Genomic DNA, 20,269 nt, shown 5'->3' with positions numbered 1-20,269 from the left:
CAGCAAAGCTCATGTTCACACATGCAAGTATGTCACTGGATTGTTGTGTGGGAATTCACAGGACTGCAACATGTTATTCCATAGGCAGAGTTTCATATCTCCTCAGTTATAATGCTGTTCAAGCAAACAACTCATTCATCTGCAAATGATGAAATGCTGAACAAACAGCAAAATGACACCAGGTCAAATGATGAATGCATGTGTGTGAATTGGGTCCCAACCATTTAAAGAAAGTACTTAACTGTGTAACAGGTTTGCAGGAAAAATGACAAGTGAGATGATTCAAAGGATAAAATTATTGGTGACTACTCTGTGATTTTGGGGATGGGAAGAGGAATTCCTATCTGTATTTTAAGCACCAGGCATACCTGTGCAACCCATCAATATTACAGCCAATAGCACAATGCCAGTGAAGAGTTGATAACCAAATATTCACTATTGCTAATATCAGTAACCTACTCCTGCACAAGAAAGCTATCCATATGAAAGTACAATCCTGTCAGCTCTTTGAGGCAGTCCAGGCAAGAAGCACAAATCATGAGTACTAACACTACCTTTATTGTAAGGTTACAGTTACAGAATCTTGCAAGTCTGAAAGCCCTTCTCCTCTCCTTTACTTTTACTTTCCAGAAAACTATGGAGGGTCTCTTCTGAGATGCTTCCCATGCCCCTTTTCCTTCAGTGGGAATGACAGTTTTCCTTTTGCATGACAGTTGTCTAGTCTGTGGCTCTTCCTCATGTCTCCCAAAGTCATTCCCACATATCATTGCAAATCCTGAATGCAGAACCTTTTGTTCTACCAGCCTCTCTTTAATTTAAAAAAGACTAGTGGGAAATAATATGGAGCTACTGCAGTTTCAGAAGGAACCTGGGATTATTCTTGAAGCTTTAGTGCACAGTCCAGCTGAGGCCTTAGTCATGGTGACAATGGCTTTGGATTAGAGGGCCAGAGATGGGCATGGCATGTCCATCCTAGATTCCTGGATCATTCAACAACTTCTAGTACCATTGATCACTATATCCTTCTGGACTGACTTAGTGGGTTAAAAGTGAGAGGCATTGTTTTGTGATAGTTCTCCTCCTTCCTCCAAAGTCAGTTCCAGATCATGTTGGGGGAAGATATAGCCCTAGGCTCCTTCTATGTGGTGTGCTTCAGCTCTCATTCCACTCCTATTTAACACCTACATGAAACCATTGGGTCAGGCTATTTATTGGCACAGAGTTTTTTAATGTATTTCTTTGTGGCTTGTGAGCTGCCCATATGTTTAAGATGCAAAGCCATATAAATGTTCTAAATCAATCAATCAATCAGTCAATCAATCTTGCTCCACATGATTGTATGCATAGCCAGTATTACAAATGACTGACAGGATGATGCTGACTTATACATAAGGCCCCTAAGGGAATTCCCACATCCTCATTGTTTTCACTCTCTAATTCTCAGAAACCATTAGAAGTCTTCACTTTTCTTAATCTGAAATGCTGAGATCAAGAAGTGAAAATTACAATTAAAAAAGAAAACATTTTTGAGGTGTCAAAATTGGGGGTTAAAAAAAACTTCAAACACCTGTTATCTTCAGAGTCTGAGTTATCACCAGTCCTCCCAGCAGATGTCATGGCTGAGTTTGTAAAAATCATCTGATGACTGATACCATGGTTCCCCCAGCTATTGATGCTAAGAGATCTTGATATACCAGAAGACTTTTCACTCTTTGAGTCTAACCAATATTGTATCTTTATAACTCAACTCAACTCCACAACTCAACTACACTGCATTATATTAAATATATAAAATATAAAGTACATAAGCAGCAGAATAACATGTTCATACCTGGAGTCTTTACATTTCTTAGTTGAGAGGGAGTATCATAAATTTCTAAAATCCAGTCGCCAGCTGCTTTTTCACCCCAGCAATGAGTAGTCATGAACTCCCAGTTTTTAAAACCTTCCATAGAATGGTCAAATAACCTTTTAAAGAAAACCACAACAATATATGTATATATATAGAATTAAGAAAAATGCAGTTATATTATTTAAGTAATCGATTACAGTGTACATGACTTTGTGTCAGACTTTTGGCTCCTATTTCCTCAAGGAAAGTATATAGGATGCTCCATATGGATTCTACTCTCTAGTAAACAGTTGCTTGTAGATGCTATAGGAAAATTATACAGGTGAGGAATATGTTTTTGCAGATCACTTAGCTCCCTAAATAAATACTTCAGATTAATCCCAGAAAATTACTTATAAAGCAATGTGATTTCAGGGAAAGTACATCTTATAATACACATCAAAGGTCCACTCAGTCTGAAAACAGTGTGTCCATCAGGTAGAACAACACAATGCTACCCTTCTAGTGTTCTGACCACAACAGACACTCCCCCCCATGATATGCTATTATACCATCTTCAAGCTGTTAACATTTATTTTTAAAAGGATCCATGTTTTCATGAATTACTTATCTAACTATGATTAAAGTATTTTATGTGAAATTCATCTTGGCATAACACATCAACCCCTACAAAAGCAGAAAACTCTATTTCTCATTAGTTTATACAAAATAGCCTCTGCCTAGATTGCAGTCTGATTGAACAGAATGAGATTAATTCCAAATTAAATACAGATAGGATTATATTGTTTACACCTTACTATTGTACAAAATCTATACTAAAAATCTATACTAAAAATAAGAGTAGACTAATAGTCTACTCTTTCAACATTATATAGGGAGTTTTAAGTTGAACCAAACCTGTCAATTATGCCTAAGTAACATGGAACACAATTTAGTCAAATTTGAATATTTCTAATGTTGATTTAGAAATAATGAGCTAAATTTTATTCATTTGGATGTTAAATTTATTTAGTTCAGTCAGGATTATCCTGACTGAATTTATGGAATTTAAACTTTATGTAGCTTTCTATTCTCTTTTGTGAAAAAGTCTGATTAGGAAAGAAGCAAAAGGATTGCAAGATAAATTTTGCAGTGTGGCAGGTTAAGTCAAACCATAACTATGTTGTCAAAAAACTGAAATTTGATATTCTGCTGATAATGAAGTGACAACCTGATTGCTTTAGAAAGATATGTTGACAAAGCATTCAGTCCCAAATATGGGTCAGTCCAAAGTACCCTCAAATCTGTATAACGAAATGACAACCTGGTTGCTTTAGAAAGGGTTAAGTTGACAAAGCATTCAGTCCCAAACTTGGGACAACCCAAAGTACCCTCATATCTGTTTGGAGGCTCTCTAGAATAGCATATTCCATAGAGGGATTCAGGAAGAGGAAGGAACCAATTTAAAAAAAAAGTGGGAAGAGTCACTTTGCTCAACTAGAAGTATCTTCTACTCACATAATAACACAGTTTAATTCTAAAGAGCATTTAAATATAGGGTTAGATAAGAAAAAGCTTTCTATATCTTTCCAACAACAACCAAAGATGCTTATCATAATTCTTGAATATGATAGTAAATATCGGATTATATACACAGGGCTATATTCTAGATACACTTGCAAGAGGTAACATGTACAGAGATCAACTAAGATGACTATCTTCATTAAGGGTGCTTTTTCTCTGTCCTGTTATGGCCCGAATATACTCCAGAATGAAATATCCCTTTGTGAGCGTCCGGACAAAAATTCAGGACAAAAAGTATCAAAAATGGAATTCAGAGTCATGTCAGGATCAAGTCTGTACTATTGTCAGACAAGCCAGACTGAATTTTGGTTTTGCCAACATCCTTTTTCAAGAAGACCAATTATAAGAATCATTAAGAATTATTTGTTCCATCCACTGTTTTCTTGAAGTACTTTTCTACTCCCCTGTAATTTGCAGTTATCACTCCCAGTATCTGACAAAATCTATTGCAAAAGATTACACATTTATTCTTTCCTCTGCTAATACTCATAATGACAAAATTTGAAATTTCCACTTTATGTCTTCATTTTCCTCAAAGAGTGGTTCCTCAATTTATCTTTTTTTTTTTAAAGTGCATACATTTTTTAAGTGTATACAATTTGGAAAGTGAACTTCCAACAGACTGAACGGTAGGTACCTGTTAGCCAATAGTTGAGATCTTGTACCAGAAGGAGAAGTCAAATAAATTGCCAGATCACCTCTCCGAGGATGTGTAATAGTGATTCGTACTATCACATGTTCTAGATATATTACATGGTGATTGGCATTATCTGCACATCCCGTGGCTTTGTATATTGAACGAACGCCGTTATCTGGTCCATTACGAATAGTATCTGGTCGTATTGTTCTGTTTGAAAAATACAAACCAAATTAAATCTCCAGTGAATTAGATATAATAATCCCTGAAACGTCTTTTTTCTTTCTTTTTCTTTTTTTCTGTTCGTGCATGTATGGCTGTGAGAACCATTTGGAGAGGTGCTCAGTGAATCTACTGAAGGAAATCCCTGAACCTGTTACAATCAACCTGTTGATTGTCATCCCCTTGAAAGCTTGGCACCGGTGATTCAGGGGCTTCCCCCACATCCTCTGAGTATGCGTGTACAGACAGAAGACAATTCTGCTAGAATTACCACTAAAATGAAGCTGTTCACTATTTCATAATGTTTCCTAATCATTATCCCTTCGCTTTACATAAAACCTCTTCAGTCTATTTGCCTGAAATTTGACATGGGCATATATCACTACAGAAATTTTCTCTGCAGATTTCACCACATCCTGCCTGAAAACAAAAAGGCTGTGGGTACTTAACCACAGTAAAAAAAACTTAAAATCTTTTATATAAAAAACTTTTTTTGAGAACCATTTTTTTTTGTAGAGCATGTTGCAGTTATTTGCCATCACCTGATCTGAAATGTATAACTGAATCAGGTGTACATGCATAAGCTTTTGGAAACAATACAAAAGATAGGGTCCCTGATCATTCATTCACAGCCGTTGTGGGCTGAGAGTTCAGAATTTGTATTATGGGTCAAAACTGAGAAAGGTTACCTGAAACAGAATTGTATTAATTGCTATCAGAAGTATATTAGGTTGATGACTGGCCTGGCACTGGTCCAATCACATTCATAGTTACTTATTTTCAAACTGAAGTTTAACAAGGAGGTGGTACAATTTCTGTTTCTAGAAGGCTGTAGCCCAGTGTTTCTCACCTTGGCAACTTGAAGATATGTGGACTTCAATTCTCAGAATTCTGGGAGTTGAAGTCCACACAGAGCATCTTCAAGTTGCCAAGGTTGAAAAACACTGCTGTAGCCAGTGGTGTGCTGGTAAATGTTTAAAAATGAGCTCTGCTGATTCCATTGCCACTACCACACCACAGCATTAGCTGCCAAACAGCTGATCAGTGTGCCAGCTATCAGAGCCCAGCTGTGCTCTCAACTGGTTCACAAGATTCCAGAAAATTTATCTATTGGCTCTCATGAGCTGTGCCTGATTTGTAGTACACATTGTACACATGTGTTATTGAGCATTATTTGCATTGGGTTTTTTTTCAAAAAAGGGCAAAGAAGAAGATCCTGCTTAACACTAGCTTATAAAAACATTCATAGAAAAAATATTAGCCACCATTCAGAGTCTCTGTAAATATATTGGTCAATATCTTTAATAAATATTACTTGATTTGTCGATCTGTGTTCTCAACACAGACATGCTGTGAAGGGACTGTTGTCCACTTTTCTGCTTCTATCACCATGGCTTCAGCATCCATCAGACCAAATCCATATAAGTGGCTAACTGCAAAACATAAAATAATATTATTACAATCACAAAGTAGTTATTTTCACTATAGATAACTTCTATATTCTGTTTAATTTCTTTCTTCAAAGATATGTTGTTTCATAATATCAGTGGTACCCTACCTTCTTAAAACTGCTAGATAGAGCCACAATAATTGGTTTGATAATGTTAATTGTTAATATAGGATGTGGTTTTGATGCCTACATATATGCTTGGTTTATTTTTCTCCATATGATTTTGCATTTGGGACAAAGATAGTGAAAGATATCAGTATCAACTTAGTAGAGTATGGAGATAGCTGTAGGAAATGAGATAAATGAAGAATTTAAAAAGGGCAATAATTGCTGGAAACAAGGCATACATGTTTTATGTATCCCGTGCTTTAACAAATACATCCTGAGATTCATTGGCTAATTTTATGAGCTACAATTCCCACCAGCCCTCAGCCTTGGTGTTGTTGGCTTTAACTCCTATGACATGTAATTTAGCAAATCTGGATCCCTACAGATTTCCTGCTATTGATATAATAGTTTGTCAAAGCATTAAATATAATTATAGATATCAGATACATCTTTAATAACTATTACTAATCAATGGTATACAAACATCATGGTACAGACTAAAGTGTTGTATCCAAAGCAGGGTAAATTATGGGGTTAATGAAATACTCCATTAACAATTTACATTGTAAACTTTAAGAACAGAACTGTGACTTCTGCATATATTAACATTATGTTAATATGCCCTCCATGCTGTAGAAATAAATAATATTACTTTGAGGACTCATATCTGTAATTTTGATGGATTATTTGGAGAAATACACATTTGTTTTTAAAAACCAAGGTCCTTGTTTTACTCTCGTCAAAATATAGCCAGAACCTATTCACACTGTCACTTTTTAAAATTTTCATTTTTTCATTCCTGAGAAGGGTCATCACTCAATGTTATAATGCCTACGTTAATTTACCAAGAATGATACTGCTCTTAATGATTCAAACTGTTTTTGGTGATGTATAATGAGTAGGAGTAGGATGTACCCTGCCATTTAAAAAATGCACACATATATACATTTAAACATAATCCTTCCTCATTCCAAATCAAGAAGCATCACGTTCAGCAGTTATTAAGGTTTCCATGTGGAAATGTTCCAGACAGCTGACAGTTGGCTGTCTGAAATGCTTTGTACTTCAAAGTCCCTGATCAAATGGGTTGGGCCAAGCAGCTGCAGGAATCAAGACAGGCCCATCATTTTCACAGACTAAATAATAACAATTTTGGGAAAACATTACACAGGTGATAAAACTAGCTGATCCTCTACATCTTGAAGAAAGAAAACATCCATTCAATCTCACACCGTAAAAATGCTACCCTTTTACGTATGCATAAATTAAAGCTGTTAGTGTTATTTCAACTGATACTAACCAATTCTAGAGCCTCTTGGAGGTATTATATAATGTCTTAGACATGACTTTTAAGTAATACTTAAGACTGTAATTGCCATGATTTCTGCCTGAAAGACATAATTGTGGGGCATACTATTTTTGGAAACCCCTGTCTCCTGGACTGGAAAAGTTGTTCTTGCACATGCACAATCTACAATAAATTGCTAACCTTTTCATATGAATCCCAGTAAAGTTTGTCTCATTAAAGGGCATCATAAAGTGCCGTTCAATTCTGTCATGATTTTTTTAAAAAAAGAGATAATTATCATTTTGAATTATAATTCAAAAATATCTTCTCCTTTCTTTGTAGCCAATTACTATAAAACAGTCCTTTCTTATCTCCTAAAAACTAGTTGAGATTTTTCTTTCTTCCATAGAACAATTACATTTCACCACTCATTCTTTTTATTTCTTAGTTTTTAGGTTTTTTGTTCTAGTCCTGCCTTAGGCACAAAGCCAGCTGGGTGACCTTGGGCCAGTCACTCTCTTTCAGCCCTAGGAAGGAGGCAATGGCAAACCATTTCTGAAATCTTGATAAGAAAACAGGGACTTGTCCAGGCAATCACCAGGAGTCAAGACTGACTCGAAGGCACACACACACACACACACACAGAAATAAAGAATAAAGTACACCATTTATAAAATTAATTGATCACCCATCTGCATATAAGAACCGCTCACACACATATTCCCCTTCCTCCTTCCAAAAGGAGCAACAAAAAAGAAATAAGAAAATAATGGGGTAGATATGAGTTAAGGGAAAACAGTAGCTGCACTGGGAAGAAAATAAAACAAAAAGAAGAGAATAAAACTGGGTGGAGATAAACTTATTTGCCCTCCTGCCCATCCTTTTATTTTCAACAGCTGTTTTATATTTATCAGGGGATATAAGAGACATAATTACCCCTAATTCACTGGTAATTATTGGGGGGAGAGGAGAATGCGTTCCCATCCAGTAAATGTGAACCTTCCAAGAACACAGATTTTATGCTCCTCTACATTTGTGGCAGAGCATTTCATCGTAACAGTAAAGCAATGTCCCTATGCTAACATCGAAATGGATATTTAACCACTAAGAAACAAGTCGTGTCAGCATGCATCGGGGGAAGTCAAAGCTCATAGAAATAAAATAAATTAAAATACCTTCATGCAAAACTATGAGGCATTCCTCTTTTCCAAATATGCCTAGTGAAGACAGATAAATTATCCTCCTCCCCCTGCTTCTCCTCCATGATCATCAATAATAATAGATTGTTGAATAACAGATAGAAAACAATGGGAGAAGGTAACTTATTGCCTCCCAGAGAAAGACATTTGAGACTAAGAGCATATCCACATTGCCGTTTTGCTCCATTTTGAGCATGGACCACTGACAGTTCCTAGAGGGCAGGAAAGGACATTGTCACCATGTTCTTGCCTCCATCTCACCACAGATGCAACCTCTTCCCACATTTTTCTGCTTTGCATTGAAAACTGTGTTTTCACTAGTGCTGGCTCAAGTATTGCTGTTTTATCTGCTGCACTTTACAGGTAAAGCAGGGAGAAAATATAAGTACTTCAAGCTGCCTTATCACTTAGATCAACCCCATGTGCTATGAGCTCAGATCTGCTGATATTCTGTGGGTGCGAACCCATCCATTTCCACCACATTTACTTAATTCCAGAATTATTAATCTTACAAACTTCACAAGGAGACTTGCAAACAACTCCCTCAACCAGCCTTTCTCAACCTTTTGACCCTGGAGGAAGCTTTGAAATATTTTTCAGGCCTGGGGGAACACCTGCAATTCAGGCTCAAATATAGGCCAGAAGTTACAAAAGTATTTTATTTGTTTCATGTGTAGGCCTGTATATATGCATTAACAGTGTTCTTAAACTAAAAAATGAAGAATGAAACTTACCTCTTTATTGTGAAGTTGCCCAAATTTGAAATAATGTTTTAAATAAATCGTGATCTCTCAGGGAACCCCTAGTGATCCTCCATGGAACCCTGGTTGAGAAACCCTGCCCTCAACTGACATTTCAATTACAGAATCTACTGTATTGCCTGGGATCAGATCTGTCACTACTGTCTTCACTCTGAGACTGGAAGCACTTCCTGCCTAGCTCTGAAGATTCTTTCCAGGCTCCTTTTCTTCAGTGAATGTCTTTCAACGATTACTGCACAGAGCATCACCATCCTAGCTCTCTTCCTACCAAATATTGCACTGAACTGAGAAAGACCGTTCTAGAAGAATAGTTCTTTCATAAATAATGTATTATCAGAATTGTGGGTACAAATTTCTACATTCATTAAATATTACAGACTACTGTATACTCAGTGAGAATAAGAGCCATTTGTTCTAATGCAGATACAGAATTTGAGGGTTGGGAGACTCAGTTTTAATTTATTTTGACGCCCTTAAATTGTTTCATTTACTTATGGAAATTCTGGCATTTAGGACATTTCAGCAGTTGCATCTTTTACCATCCTGGTCAGCCAACAGTAGACAGCAGGAGCAAAGATTTCTCAAATCAGCCTGACTTTGAGCAACTTTTAGAACTGAACTGATATCTAGCGTACATTTGGTTGAAGGCTACTAAATGAATATGGTCTACTAAGTAGTTGCATTAAAGGGGTAAGACGAAGGCAACAAACGTTACTATTCTAACCAATTTATTTTATCCCATCCCTCTTGGGCTACATTTCTATTTTTTGTAATTTCTAACCTAAACTCCACAGTAATGAATGTCTTGAAGCCTGGGATTGCCAAACAAACAAGCCAAGCAGCCCAAGGAAACAACATGCTAACCAAATTTCAAGGACCAGTTTTCAGTGAATTTTGAGCAAGGTAGTCATAAACTTTTTCCTATTTTCTCCTCAATGATTTCTGAGTTCAAAAGAAATATCTCAATCACCCTGCCGTTTTGGTTTTTATTTTCATCTCGTGGAGGAAAAAGTAAATGAACTTCATTGTCCTCCATGCTGTTTTTGAAAAGTGCAGTTTAACTGTATGTATTAGGTAAATGTGTGTAGGATGGGATTATAGCTTTAGCCAGGAAATGGCTAAATGTGTGTAAGGATAAGATTGCAGCCAAAGCCAGTTTTAGAAAACTGCTTGACTTGTTTTTTCATACACCTTATTATGATACTGTCATGGAAGAAATATGTTCCATCCATCAAGAGAATTATAGTACATTTCCAAAGGGATTCAGTCTGATCAGTGTAATTCATTCTATGAAAAACAGGTTTTTAATTATTATTTTTGGCTGCAGCTGGGGACAATAGTGAAATATTACACTAAATAATGCCACGTGCAATAGTAAAATACAGTTCCATTCTTGCCAGAAGCAGTGTACAGTGTGCACACATACTCTCCACATCAAATTAAACATTGGATGTTGTTATTTAATCTAAATCATTTGCTTTTCCTTCATCCAAAGCTAACAAGAGGTTGAAAGAGAGTTATAGTTTTATTGAAACCATTTGCTCAGCTTACATTGCCAATATAATTGACTTAAAAGTATTCTCTTTAATTAGGTTAAAGTTGATTCTTTGGTTCCACAGTGAATGGGGTTAATTTTATTCTTTTTTTCCCTTCTTTTTACAATTTCAACATGAGGTATGACTTCGTCAGCTCACACTAAAGACCTGGTATCAGTTCAGTTCACACATGACATTAAATGAACACTAGGGAAAACACCACGCGAACACATGAAATCCTGTAAGAACATTAAGAAAGAAAAATAAAAGTATTTAAAAGTATAATATTTAAAAATGCTTTTTAAATATTAGTTTAACAGACACACCTCCTAGGTGTGTCATACTCACATAATGGCTAACATTCCAAGCAATATGGCATGATGATATTTATTAATCCTATCCCAGTGGTATTTATTAATTTTTCCTGCTATCTTACGTACTATCTGGTTTCCCTACGTTGGAAGCATAAAGCAGTGATGTAAAACTCTGCCAGAGGAAAATAGCAAATAAATTATAAACTTAGCATTAAATTATTTTAACAATGTTTTCTGCAATTGTTGTAGGATTTAGGATCACACCCAGCATATACTGTTGTTATTTTGACACTGTGGTGAGAAATATTTGATAGCTAAGATCTGCTGTCTTGGACTCCTTAACAGAAGGTGGAATATAAATTGAATAAATAAGTGGGCGTCTGCATTTTTACTCCGTATGTCATGAATCTTATCCTTAAATTGAAATCAGTATCATGCGTTTAATGCGTAAGGTCCATACAGCATGTCTCACTGATTTCAATTAATTGACTTCTGTGAAAGAGTTGTTAGGAACATCTTTTTTTTTAAAAGTCATCATATTGTGGGTAATATTCAAAAACCTAAACTTTAAACTCACACATAGTTGTGATAGCACATAAGCAAGGAATACTTCTCAGTTTTAACTTTGCTCAATATTTCACTTTTCCAAGAGATGTGTTCCATCATCTCTACATCAGTTCACATGCACATTTATCCCAATATTTAACTTTTATATTACCTTTCCCCTAATATATTCATGTTTATAAGCACATTTCATAGTACATAGTTCTTTTTGCAAGCCATTTCCCCAAATACACATTTTATGTATGTTTCATAATATATATGAATAATATATATATTTGTTACTACTATTCCCAATGTATACATTTATGTACACATTTTATTTAATTGTGAATTTTATCACATAATATAAACGTGCACAGTGTGGTATACAACTGTGTTATAATTCAGGAAATGCATTTTTTTTTTAATCCGTTCAATCGTGTCCAATTCTCAGAGACTGCCTGGACAAGTCCCTGCAGTTTTCTTGGCAGGGTTTTTTCAGAAGTGGTTTGCCATTGCCTCCTTCCTAGGGCTGAGATAAAGTGACTGGCCCAAGGTCACCCAGCTGCCTTTGTTCCTAAGACAGGGCTAGAACTCCCGGTTTCTAGCCTGATGCCTTAACCACTACACCAAAGTGGCTCTCACATATTGTTTAAGTTTATATTATCCAGCTATGAATAATATTTAATTAACAAATCTCTCCCATCAACACCAAAGAGGTGGCTGAGAATTATTTTTATTTCCAAGAATAATATTTTCTTTCTAATGAGGATTCTCTTTGTTTGTTGTTGTTGTTGTTTATTCGTTTAGTCACTTCCGACTCTTCATGACTTCATGGACCAGCCCACGCCAGAGCTTCCTGTCGGTCGTCAACACCCCCAGCTCCCCCAGGGACGAGTCCGTCACCTCTAGAATATCATCCATCCACCTTGCCCTTGGTCGGCCCCTCTTCCTTTTGCCCTCCACTCTCCCTAGCATCAGCATCTTCTCCAAGGTGTCCTGTCTTCTCATTATGTGGCCAAAGTATTTCAGCTTTGCCTTTAATATCATTCCCTCCAGTGAGCAGTCTGGCTTTATTTCCTGGAGTATGGACTGGTTTGATCTTCTTGCAGTCCAAGGCACTCTCAGAATTTTTCTCCAACACCACAGTTCAAAAGCATCTATCTTCCTTCTCTCAGCCTTCCTTATGGTCCAGCTCTCGCAGCCATATGTTACTATGGGGAACAACACTGCTTTAACTATGCGGACCTTTGTTGTCAGTGTGATGTCTCTGCTCTTAACTATTTTATCGAGATTTGTCATTGCTCTTCTCCCAAGGATTAAGCGTTTTCTGATTTCCTGACTGCAGTCAGCATCTGCAGTAATCTTTGCACCTAGCAATACAAAGTCTTTCACTGCTTCTACATTTTCTCCCTCTATTTGCCAGTTATCAATCAAGCTGATTGCCATAATCTTGGTTTTTTTGAGGTTTAGCTGCAAGCCAGCTTTTGCACTTTCTTCTTTCACCTTCATCATAAGGCTCTTCAGTTCCTCTTCGCTTTCAGCCATCAAAGTGGTATCATCTGCATATCTGAGATTGTTAATGTTTCTTCCAGAGATTTTAACTCCAGCCTTGGATTCCTCAAGCCCAGCATGTTGCATGATGTGTTCTGCGTACAAGTTGAATAGGTAGGGTGAGAGTATACAGCCCTGCCGTACTTCTTTCCCAATCTTAAACCAGTCCGTTGTTCCGTGGTCTGTACTTATTGTTGCTACTTGGTCGTTATACAGATTCCTCAGGAGGCAGACAAGATGACTTGGTATCCCCATACTGCTAAGAACTTGCCACAATTTGTTATGGTCCACACAGTCAAAGGCTTTAGAATAGTCAATAAAACAGAAATAGATGTTTTTCTGAAACTCCCTGGCTTTTTCCATTATCCAGCGGATATTGGCAATTTGGTCCCTAGTTCCTCTGCCTTTTCTAAACCCAGTTTGTACATCTGGCAATTCTCGCTCCATGAATTGCTGAAGTCTACCTTGCAGGATCTTGAGCATTACCTTACTGGCATGTGAGATGAGTGCCACTGTTTGATAGTTTGAACATTCTTTAGTATTTCCTTTTTTTGGTATGGGGATATAAGTTGATTTTTTCCAGTCTGATGGCCATTTTGAGTTTTCCAAATTTGCTGGCATATAGCATGCATTATTTTGACAGCATCATCTTGCAATTCTCTTACTTTACCTAAAACACAGCTATATAAGAGACATAATTCTTGATCTGGTAACCTTATTTACTTTATTCGTGAAAATAGAAAGAAGCTGCATGAACTATACCTGGCAGGAAAACACTTGGGATTTAGAAATGAATGACCAAATTACTGAATGAGGCCTGTAATATTAAATATGAGATGATATGCTTACCCTTGTAACCAGCTGCATTGGTTTTCCAGTCATTAGCAATTAGATGTCCTGCCCGTGAAGTCCTTACAATAATATGTTGTATATCCCTCCATGTTAGTAAACGACTAGGAAAAGACAATAAAAATGTGATTTACTAAAAAGAGAGAAGACATATAGATCTAGAAGGGGTTATCTAAAAGAGAAAAGTCTCAAAACATTCAAAGCAAGAATAAATTATGGGTTAAATTAGTCCTTTTTCATAATTAACATTTTCAAGACAATGTCTTAACAAACAGAAACCATTTCACAGTTACAAGAAAAAATAGATAATAGTTAATTATTATGTGATATTTAAACAATAGCTTCTGCACATGTGTAGAAGTCACCTCCTTTAATATGAGGCTGCCAGTCAGTGTGATAGGCCTTGCCATGACACTCTGAAAGAGAGAATGCATCATTTCCATGCAAAGCAGCAAAGTAGAGTGTGCTGGTTATGCTCATACCTATGCTATAGCACCTTTGGCTATGATGAGAAAATTATGTTAAAATAAAATCTCCTTGTAGATAGTGCCTACAATAATGATTATTTTGTGCTTGGCCTGCAAGGGCAGGATGTTACAGCATGGATTATGGTCAGGAGACCTTATTGTTCCTGACCTTGGAGAAAGGACAGCACTGGGAAGGTTTCTGATGCTGACTCTGACCTCTTGTGCCGGTAGAGAGTACAAGATTTGATACATTTGGGGAATCTCCCCAGATTTTATTTATTTATTTAAATAATGTATATGGCCACTCATCTCACAACAGTGACTCTGGGCAGCCTACAAAGTTTAAAAACCCAAACAGTAACCCATGACCACCAAGGTAAATGAAACCTCACAATTATGAAATCATATCAACAGAGCAAAGATGTAAGCTTTTGTAGCGTGTCTGTGTGCATACACATGTGCTTGTAAGGAATTACCCCTCCTAGCAAACACTAGCAAACAAGATCACCCTAAACTATTTATGACTCATCATGTTAGAGGCCAGGACAGATTTTCTACATAGACAGACAATATAGGGTTGGCCTTGAGTACAGCCTAGGCATTACATATATAGCAGAATCAATACAACCTTTCTGGGCAAAGAAAAATAAGTGGTAGTGGGGGATCAAAGTCCTGGGTAGATATATACAGCAATATCAGAAATTGGTGTTGCACGGTACAGTGTAAGGACCTCTCTACTCTTTTTTAAAAAATGTTTATGTCCTTGTTTTTGAATAAATGAAGTTGTGTTCCAGAGTAATCCAAAAAATGGGTGTTAATTTTATATTTGTAGCTACAAGGCCCCTATTAAGGTTTCTTTCATATCCCACAATTCCTTATTTATTCAGTAAAATAGAATTAAACAAGGCTTCTGACATCTCATAGCTCTTCTTTCCTATAGTGCTGTGCTAATATAATTTAATCAATAGCTATTGGTACAATTCATGTCCAGATGACACTTTTCTATCAGAAAGTGCTAGGGCTGTAGTACAGAACCTTTTTTTAGTTACAGGAAGCAGGTTATCAACTAGATAGTGCTGATGATAATGATAATGTAATTTTCTCAAGCAAAATTATTGTCTTGATTCCAGCCATAATTCTAAATGTTCTTATATAGATATAAATCTACTGCATTGAGACAAATGCATTTTCTGATATTTTAATATTCTTCTGAAACTGCAAGCCATACAGGGCTTTTGCTGCTTGCCATGTGTGTCTGTGTTCCAGGACTACAATTAAGGAAAGAAAAAAGAGTGAACTGAGAAAAATCCAATTCATGTTGAAATTCATAAAGATGGAATTAAACTCTATTTTAATTACACAGCATCATCTACATACTCTAACTATAATCTGTTGATTCTGTTTTGTTGCTACTCTTGTACAAATGTTTTCAAGCTCCGTTATAGAAATAAAATAACTGTAACAATGTTTTAAGTTTGAAACCAAATAATAAAGAAGTTACATATTTTAACAAAATAAAACCATACAGAAAAATAAGAACAATAGAAGATAAAAGTGAAATAGAATAAAGATTAAAAACAGATGAAATTTCTTGGAAGTATCTCTAGGAACATACAAATGTTCAAAGAGGTGAACTATTATTATTCTGGCAGATACAGGAGAAGTGAACCTTATATATAGTATATTATATAGAATCCGAAAGCATAGTTATGCACCAAGTCTTTTTAATATTAAATGTTTTAATGTTGGTTTGCTGTTGCTCTTATTAATGTTTCTATGATAGTTTTTATTGCATTTCTGTAAGCTGCTTACTACCCTTATTAGAATAGGCAAAACAAATGTTTTAGAAACAAATAAATAGAGGCTTCCAGTTTGGAACACTGGATGGCATCTAACAGCAGTGAAGATACTATCCTGGAATTTGGATTAGTTTTATTGCTCTAACCAGGAGAAATCAATCAATCTATCTATCAATCTATCTATCTAATCATCACACTTGGCTTTTGAGTGATGTTTAAGGCTGCACTTTAAAAAGTACAAGTAGTCCTCAACTTACAACCACAATTGGGACTGGGACTTCTGTCTCTAAGCAAGGTGGTCATTAAACAACAAATTTTATTACAGTTTTTGCTGTAGCCATTAAGTAAATCATGTGGTCGCTAGGTGAATCCAGCATCCCCCATTGACTTTGCTTGTCGGAAGCTAGCTGGGAAGGTCACAAATGGGGATCATGTGACCCAGGATGCTGCAACCTTCGTAAATACATGCCAGTTGCCAGTGCCTGAATTTTGATGATGTGACCATAGGGACCGTGCAACAGTCATAAGTGTGAGGACCAGTTGTAAGTCACTTTTTTCAGTGCCACCGTAACTTTAAACGGTTGCTAAATGAATGGTTATAAGTTGAGGACTACCTGTAGTGGAGTTGGGATAAAGAAATAGATGGGGCTAGGACAAAAGCTAAATATGATTTAATTTAAATTCAATATTATGCAATTTAAATGAAATACAGTTAATACTTTAAGGTCCTTTATAATTACCTCCTTTTGTAACATAATAATTAAAGATGAGTGGCAAATTTTACAATGGCTGTAGTGTCTGACCATGTATATCTGTGGAATGTCAGCTTGTATATCCCTGCTGTAAAGAAAGAACATGAATACCAGAAGTTAAACAGAGCCTTCAGTTTGGTCAAGATTTTATCAGCAAAGAACTGTATCTAATATTATGTTTGCCCTAGTACAAAATCTCTACTGCACAGTTCCTTGAATATATCAGTATCTGTAGCTCAGGGTTGAACTATGGAGTCCTTCAATACGTGTTTTCCAAAAATTTAATTCAGCTAGATGTTTACTTTGCATAGCCACATGCAGAGTGGGGAAAATATTTATTTGGCAGGGTTTGTTTGCTAACCCAGTGACATGGCCAGGAGATTAAGGGTAAAAAAACCAGTTTAACGATGCAAAACAGATGTTAAGTCTTATGGAGACTTTATATTTTGTACCTTTGGAGGGGAGGGAAAGAAAAAAAATCTTGGCTATAAAAATTTGGGAGTGATATCTGGAGATACATTGTGAGCCACAGAATGGGGTTGGGGCGGAGCCACCGGAAAAATACCTCTATATGTATTTTATATGGTACAACAGGATTACATTTAGGAGCAAAATAGCCATATAATCACTGAGAATTTAGGGAAGAAGTAACAGAGATATTTCTACTTCTCAAAAATTCTGCTGGTCTGCATTTGGTTTTTATTTTAAAGCTATATGTCATGTTTCCACTTTTCCAAAGTTCGTGTCACAAAGATGTATTTGCTTGTTATTTTGCTTTGAGGTCACTAGGGGACACTGTAGTGCCTATTAATCTTCCACATACTTAAATGTCATGTTTTAATAACTGTTCTTAGAATTAATTAACAAGGACAACTTGATTAAATTTTCCAGTATTAACTACCAACCTACAAGATTGCCCCAGGTTTTATTTAATATTTCTTAATCTAAAATATCTAAAATATTTGGTTCTATGGTTGAGCAAAGGACTAAGATAAACTGTCAGCCTAATTTATCAGTATCTCCTTTGGGTTTTGCCTGTTTTGCATAGTTAACCAATGCAGGATTATTAAATTAAAAGTTTAATTTCCTTCTATTGTTTTTTTATAGGTCTACTGGACAAAGCAGTAGAAGAGAACTGAAAGAGAAAAAGAAAAATAAGACATCAAAATGTTGCTATATGGTTTTTTTCCCCTATTCCCATTCCTTTTCCAACTTCAGCATCTATCCTTCAGAAAAAGACAAGGTAAACATTCCCAAACCCCATTATTTTAAATTATCAATTCTAATATAAGGGATATTGCTGAACACTTTACAGTACATAGGTATCTTGTTTGTACACAAGTTTCTGAAGGAATGATAATTGAGGTAAAAAAAAAGCATGAGCATGTAAAGGGAATTCCGATTCATAATCTATGAATTTTTAAAGTAGTAATGCTTTTCTCTTAGAAATTTCTGTTAGCTGCTAGAATAGACAAGAAGCAGTATTATACTGGCGTCTGTAAAGACACTGAAGATTGAAAAAGACATGGAAAAACAAGGAATATCTTCAAAAGATCCCTGAACTTTGAATTGATATGTGAAACTTTGGATTGATATGCTAATGGATGAGCCTCGTGTGGCACAGAGTGGTAGGTGGCAGTATTGCAACTGAAACTCTCCCCACGACCCGAGTTTGATCCCAGCGGAAGCTGGATTCTTGGGTAGCCGGCTCAGGTCGACTCAGCCTTCCTGCCTTCCGAGGTTGGTAAAATTTGGACCCAGCTTGCTGGGGAAGGTGATGACTGGGGAAGGCAATGGCAAACCACCCCGCTCTATAGTCTGCCAAGAAAACATCGCGAAAGCAGCATCCCCCCAAAGGGACAGACATGACTCAGTGCTTGCACAGGGGATCTTTCACCTTTTTTTTTTATGCTAATGTATGCCAGTGAAAAGATAGAATCTGGTAGCATCTTTTCTGACTAACAAATTTTATTAAACAACATAAGCTTTCATGAGTTGCCGCTCAGTACATCAGATGCATAGAGTGGCTATATTGATGTAGGATTTACTGTGGTGGGGAAGGAGGGCAAAGGGAGGGGAAGACTGGTTGGTTATGCAGATACAGCGTGTACAGTATGTGAGGCAGATTACCAATGCCTAATCAATTAACAATTGATGTATCAAAAACCCACGGTGTTTGTTGAGACCTTCTGATATTGCCTGAAATCTATTGCTGTATGGAAGTTCAGCAATCTGTCACTCAGTGGTGGAGTTAAAGTCAAGTTAAAGACTGTTTCTGAAACAGTCACTTTGAGGTCTGCTATAGAGTGTCCTGTGAAGTTGAAATGCTTTGATACCACTTTGTCCTTGTTTTGAGTCCTGATGGGAAATTGTGTCCATTAATTATTTTGTACAAAGTTTGTTCTGTTTGTCTTGTGTACAGTCCAGAGGAACTTTGCTCTAGATGATTAGAGGAAGAATGTGTCACAGCAAAACCTACCTTATACCACCAGCACTCCCAGCTACATAAGAAGAGACTTCCTAAGAAAATGGAACTTCCTAGACAATCAATGCCATTGATCATGGTATCCTTCTGGACTGGCTCCAGGAGTTGGGGGTAGGCCGTATTGGTTAATTGGAAAATTATTTCCATATAAGAAGCAGTTCGCCAGCTCTTCATTCCGCCGCAGTCATCAGCTCTGCTCTCAATGGAGCCATCTTCAGTTTGCCATTTCTTTCCCAGAAGTCCAACATTATGATTAATGTTAATGAAAATATTCATTCAAGAAAGCTGCATGGTTACATCCATGTAGTGATTAGCCCTTGTATTTGACTTCACTCTTGTTTGTTTGTTTAAAACAGAGTAGTTTTAAAATGGCATTTTTTTTTGTCTGTGTGAGTCACATATCCAGTAAGCACTCATTAATTTTAACTGACAGCTTCAGTCTCCCAAGGGATAATTATTACCCTTTTGCTAAGCCTTTTCAAGGCTGAAAAAAGTATTAAGGCTGGAACCAATACCAAACAGAAAATTGGGTACATTTCAAAAACAGAACAAGCTGCTTACAAGAAAAGAACCCACAAAGGAGTACCTTACTACATTTGGATTATGCTGGCCAGATAACTTAGAATATAATTTAGAATAGCCCCTGAATATGAAATTAAGTGATTGCCAACCTAATAAAAGACATGGCATATCTTCTAGATAGGAATAATAGTTTCTCAGTATTCTCTCCTTCTTCAAAAGTAAATCTGAAAAGCTGAAGTGGAAAAAGAAAGCATATAATTACTACACTGTAAAAAATTAGATCTACTAATTAGAAGTGGGAAAAGCTTATAATTAGTGCATAATTATAATTAGTAAATGCACTTGTCTACTGGAGTTAATGGCAAAACT

At 36.4% G+C, this 20,269-nt stretch overlaps 1 protein-coding gene across 3 annotated transcripts in view; it reads right to left on the bottom strand.

Annotated features, from left to right (window-relative positions):
- The window catches only part of PCSK5 (proprotein convertase subtilisin/kexin type 5), a 236,536-nt gene that overhangs the window by 80,563 nt on the left and 135,704 nt on the right, over positions 1 to 20,269 (bottom strand). For all 3 annotated transcript variants that reach the window (XM_063295159.1, XM_063295158.1, XM_063295160.1), the window contains exons 10-13: positions 13,876 to 13,979; positions 5,590 to 5,707; positions 4,053 to 4,262; positions 1,832 to 1,968 (exon numbers count right to left, since the gene is read on the bottom strand). In XM_063295159.1, coding sequence (XP_063151229.1) covers positions 1,832 to 1,968; positions 4,053 to 4,262; positions 5,590 to 5,707; positions 13,876 to 13,979 — 569 coding nt within the window. The remainder of the gene's footprint in view (positions 1 to 1,831; positions 1,969 to 4,052; positions 4,263 to 5,589; positions 5,708 to 13,875; positions 13,980 to 20,269) is intronic.

This window comes from Candoia aspera, chromosome 2, assembly GCF_035149785.1.
Source record: "Candoia aspera isolate rCanAsp1 chromosome 2, rCanAsp1.hap2, whole genome shotgun sequence".
Classification (NCBI taxonomy): Eukaryota; Metazoa; Chordata; class Lepidosauria; order Squamata; family Boidae; genus Candoia; species Candoia aspera.
This window is presented reverse-complemented; position numbering and strand designations above follow the sequence as displayed.